Raw genomic sequence first — 5682 nt, 5'->3', positions numbered from 1 at the left:
AGTATTCTTCATAAACACTACCTCCTCTCTCACTGCTATCGAACTGTATCTATTATTTATCACTTATATGCCTATTATCATCTATATGAGACAAATTTCAAATAAGCATTTAAGTCTAAACTGTTACTAAACTTGGTAGATCTGCTTTGGAAGATGAATTCATTTTAGGTATGTGAACAGGGAAAGGTTTAGACTTCTTTCTGAATCTCCTTTGCAGATATGCAAAGAAATTGGTTCTGTGATCTGTAACAATGTCTCAGCTTCAAAATCTTTAGCATGGCTGGACATGGTGATGCATACCTGTAATTCCAGTGACTCGGAAAGCTGAGACAGGAGGATCATAAATTCAAAGCCAGCCTCAGGAATAGTGAGACACTAAGTGACTCAATGAGACCCTGTCTCTAAATAAAATACAAAATAGGGCTGGGATATGGCTTAGTGGTTGAGTGTCCCTGAGTTCAATCCCAAGTGTACCCCTCACCCCCAAATCTTTAATGCTGAGATAATTTACCTACCACATGTTGATTTCATTAGACTGTTGTAGCCTGAATAATGACCATTGAAATATTTACATTACAACTGTTGAAACATATAAGTATGTTGCCCTACATGGTAAAAGAGATTGTTTACATGTGATTAAGTTAAATATTTTGAGATGGTAAGCTTTTCTAGATTATAGAGTGGGGCCTAAAGGGAACACATTAATAATCACAGGAAATGTGTATGTACACACACACACATATGCATATGATACAGTCTTAGCTTACATTTTTGTGTGTATTACAAGTGTAATTGTGTCACTGGCAAACAATTTAATCTCAAAATGTAAAATGATGGGTTTTGGAGCCAGTAAGCAGGCAGTAAATAGTGGTTACAAAAGAATGGATATCCTTCTCGAAGTTCCAAATAAAGAGATTTAAATATCATGCCTGCGCAAGAACTAATGTGAGAGTGTTGACTCCCCAACAGTGAGCCTGTAACCCCCAACATCTGTTATCCAGCTTAGACTGACAGCAATGTGGATGAGGATGAATCCAAGGAGGACTCTTTTAACATAAGCCAAAATGTGGGTCTCCAGGAAGATACTAAATAAGAGAGGTTTTGAGGATCACTTGAAGAACCAATGTCTCCCAGGGATAGAGGACAGAGCTGATATGTGATGCAAATACACTTTTCTCAGAGCCCTGGATTTTCCACGATACTATATTTTTCCTTCAGAATTAATTGGTTTTTTTGTAGCTCAAGATTGAACCCAGGGATGCTTAACCACTGAGTCACATCCCCAGCCCTTTTTATATTTTATTTTGAGACAAGATCTTGCTGAGTTGCTTAGGTCCTCGCTAAGTTGCTGAGGCTGGCTTTGAACTGGCAATCCTCCTGCCTCAGTTTCCCAAGCTGCTGGGAGTACAGGCATGCATCACCACACCAAGCTTCAGAAAGAATTTTGCTGGCTGTGCATATCTCTAATGCTGCATTTACCCTACTGCATTCACCATGAATTAATTTGAGAATCTCTCTTCCATGCAATAATTAGGCTTCTTACAACAGAAACAATGATTAAGTGTAAACTTAATAAAATTAAAATAAATTCACTTTAAAACTGATGAGATAGATATATTCAATGTATCAAAATTACAAAATGTATCAAAACATCATGTTATCCCATCAATATGTAATAATTCTACATATTTATATATCACTTAAACATTAATTTAAATTTTAAAAAAAATCAGTTCAAATTCACCAATAGCATATAAGTTAGGAACCACTATGATGTTTTAAATCTTGGATCTGTCTGTCCTTTAATATGTGCGTAATCATGAATAATTTATTCATCTTCTTTGCTACTAAGTTACTTCATGTATACATAGGCATAACTAATCAATCCAATGGGATTGATGAAAGGATTAAGTGAACATACACATATATGTACACAGTTCTTTATGTGTGAGAACTTCATAAGTGCAAGCAGTTAGACTAAAAAGATCTTAAACTAGAGAAAGACTTCTTCTAAGCATGTGACCTTGGATAGCTCCCATTTCTTTCCTGCAATTTAGTTAATCCATTCAGAAATTTAACAAGTAGATACTGCTTCTTCATAAGTCTATTGCTGCACAGATAAGTTATCCACTAAATTGCATTGTCATTCCGTACCATAGATGCCAGAATATTGAAAGAAAATTTTTGTTATAATAAAATTATGCTTATAGTTTTATTTATATAATAAAACTATGCTTATACATTTCAATTTTTGTTCGACTGACTTTTGTTCATCAATGTATTCTTTTAGCTCTCTTTGCTACACAGCACCTGGTGGTCCTAATGTACCACCCATGGAGAATAACACGGAGATGAGGGAGTTCATCCTGCTGGGACTGACCAGCGCCCCACAACTGCAGCTTCCCCTCTTCATACTGTTCACTGTCGTCTACCTCATCACTCTGGTGGGGAACCTGGGGATGATCACGTTGATCCTGCTGGACTCCCGCCTCCACACCCCCATGTACTTTTTCCTTAATAACTTGTCTCTGGTGGATTTTTGTTACTCTTCAACAGTCACTCCCAAGGTCATGGCTGGGTTGCTTATGGAAGACAAGGTCATCTCCTACAATGCTTGTGCTGCTCAGATGTTCTTTTTTGTACTTTTAGCCACTGTGGAAAGTTACCTCTTGACTGCAATGGCCTATGACCGCTATGCAGCAGTGTGCCAACCCCTACACTACCCTACCATCATGACCACAAGGGTGTGTGCTTATTTGGCCATATGCTGTTACATCCTTGGTTTTCTGACTGCTGCTATTGACATTGGAGACATGTTCTGTCTCTCTTTCTGTGTGAATGTGATCCATCACTTTTTCTGTGATATTCCAGCCGTCATGACTCTGGCTTGCTCTGATAAACACCTTAATGAATTGATCATTTTTCTTATTTCAAGCTTTAATATCTTTTTGGCACTTCTTGTTATCTTGGTTTCTTACCTGTTCATATTTACCACCATTTTAAAGACGCACTCAGGTGAGGGATACCAGAAGGCTTTATTCACCTGTGCCTCACACCTCATGGCAGTTTCTATATTTTATGGGACTGTTATTATTATGTACTTGCAACCAAGTTCCAACCGCTCCATGGACACTGACAAAATTTCATCTGTGTTCTACACTATGGTCATCCCTATGCTGAACCCTATGGTCTACAGCCTGAGGAACAAGGAGGTCAAGAGTGCTTTCAAAAAAGTTGTTGAGAAGGCAAAATATTCTCTAGGTTTAGTTTTTTAATTATGTAGTTTTGATTTGCATTTTCTCCTTGACCAATGATTTTGAAAATCTTTCATGGTACTTATTGGTCTTTTACAAATCTTTGCAAAAATGTCTATTCAAAGGCTTTGCCCATTTTTAAATAGAAGTTTCTTTTTTCATTGCTGCCTGAGGTGTATAAATCCTTTATATATTCTCTATGGTAAACCCTTATTAGATGTATGATTTACAAATATCTCTTTTACTATTCCATGGGTTTCCTTTTCACTTTCTTGATAACATACTTTAAGGCACAAAAGTGTAATGTTAAATGACTTTGTTTTTTCTTGTGGGTGTGCCATACACAAGAAATCATTGCCAAGCCTAAAGTCTAAAAGATTTGCCCATATTTCCAACAATTTTATGGCTGTGGCTTTCACATTTAGGTTATCAATCATTTTGATTTTTGTAAATAATATGAAGTAAGAATGCAGCTTCACTGCATATATTGCATTTAAGGTATACAATATGATGTTTTATGTGCATGTACATTGTGAAGTGATTACTAAAGTCAAGCAAATTAACTTATTCATCATCTTATACCATCATTTTTCTTTTGTGTGTGTTAAAGCTACTCAAAGTCTACTTTGTTGGCAAATATTCAATATAAAATACCCAAATTCACTCTTTTCTATATTATTATCCATTTGTCCTAGAACCATTTGTTGAAGATTGTTCTTTTCCCATTAAATAGACAATTCAGCTGCATGAAAAAACAATTATCCATACATATATGGGATTATTTTGGAAGCATCAACTCTATTTCATTGGCTTAGACCTGTATTCTTAAGCCAATACCAAAATGCTTTGATTCCTTTTGATTTGTATTCAGCTTTGAAATCAAGAAGTGTGAGTCCTACTCTGTTCTTCATCAAGATTGTTTTGGCTCTTCAGGATCTGTTGTCCTTACATATAAATTATTTTCAACTTATGGAAAAAAATCTATTAGAATTTGAACACAGGTTTTCTGGCAAAATGAAGGCTTTCCCTGTGTAGTCATTTAAAGATATAGGCTGATAAAGAATTCACCATATTCACCTGCACCTTCTGGAACATGAACTCTCTTCAATCTCCATGACAGGTGAGAGATACCTAGAGGGCAATGCATATGCTCCAATCTACCTGCCCAGAAATGACACGTACTCAGCCCTCCTATGGTTCATTTTCTATGGGTAGCTCATGTCTCAGTCACACTGCAATGGGGCAGGCACATGCAAGAAAGTAGATGGAAGGCTTTAGCTACACTATTTTTGTGACCCATGCTACCCATGCTACCTCAATTTTTATAAACTGTATAATATTAATGTATCTAACTTTATGCATGCTAGAAATTGTTCTCCAGCTTGTATATAAGTGATATGATAATCTTCTTGACCATCCTATAAGGAAGAGATGATGTTATTATAACTTTCATTACAGATGAGGCACTGAAATTTGATAGAGTTAATTTGCTTGATATGAAACCAGGCCATCTTAGTAAACAGAATAAACATTTAAATACTACTACACATGGTTGCAATGAGAAAGGTGTGATGAGTCTTTTTGGAATTGAAGGCTCAGAGTAGACTGTAGAAAAGAAAATGGATCTATTTTCTTTATAGGAAAAAAAATTATAATAAAATAAAAACACTCCCAGACTTTAAATGTGATGATATATAAGTTTCTGTGTGTTTTTAGATTTTGAGGAAAAGACCCTTGATATATCTTTGAAAAACAAGAAAAATGCATGGCTCTGAGGATGATTATAGTTAACAATGTTGTGTTATATAATTTAAAATATCGAGAAGAAAGAATTTTGCATATTTTCATCACAAAGAAATGATAAATATTTAAAATGATGGATAACTTAAGTGTTCTAAGTTTGATACACAATGACTATGCTTAAACATCACACCACATACCTCAAAGAATATTCAGCTATGATCTGACAATTTAAAAAAATAAAAAGAAACACTAAATAAATAAAAATAAAATGACACAATATAAAGATTTTGCTGGGAAAACTTGAGCCATCGTTGAGAAATAGCAAAAAGGAGGTCAAATAAAAACTAAGTGCAAAAAAAGACATGATGAAATTGGAATGAATTGCTCTTGAGAATGAAAACTGATAGAAACACTTCCATAAACAGTTTGGGATTTTCTGTAAATGTTCCTGGTACTTGTGTATTAGCTTCTGAAGTTCCACATGATTCCCAGTGCTTCATTTCAGAGGGACTAGATTTCAATTCTACTTCCTTTGACCATCTTTATTTATCTGAATGTTGATAGTTGAAACAGTTCAAATAAACATATTTACCATATGATGATGCAATCCAATTCCTATCTATTTGACCTAATTAAATAAAACCCCCTGCTCGCACAAGAAAAGTCACCAATATTTAGATCAACT

The 5682-nt window shown here is 35.2% G+C and overlaps 1 protein-coding gene across 1 annotated transcript; it reads left to right on the top strand.

Annotated features, from left to right (window-relative positions):
* The first annotated feature begins 2330 nt into the window (after positions 1-2330).
* On the top strand, positions 2331-3396 carry LOC124085237 (olfactory receptor 5B17-like). Its single transcript, XM_046432795.2, has one exon. It carries the CDS (start codon positions 2334-2336, stop codon positions 3273-3275), a length of 942 nt encoding a protein of 313 aa, XP_046288751.1. The 5' UTR covers positions 2331-2333; the 3' UTR covers positions 3276-3396.
* The last annotated feature ends 2286 nt before the right edge of the window (positions 3397-5682 follow it).

The sequence above is a fragment of the Marmota monax genome, unplaced genomic scaffold (assembly GCF_021218885.2).
Source record: "Marmota monax isolate L192 unplaced genomic scaffold, Marmota_monax_Labrador192_F-V1.1 WCK01_AAM20220418_F8-fsc02037, whole genome shotgun sequence".
NCBI classification, from domain to species: domain Eukaryota; kingdom Metazoa; phylum Chordata; class Mammalia; order Rodentia; family Sciuridae; genus Marmota; species Marmota monax.
This window is presented reverse-complemented; position numbering and strand designations above follow the sequence as displayed.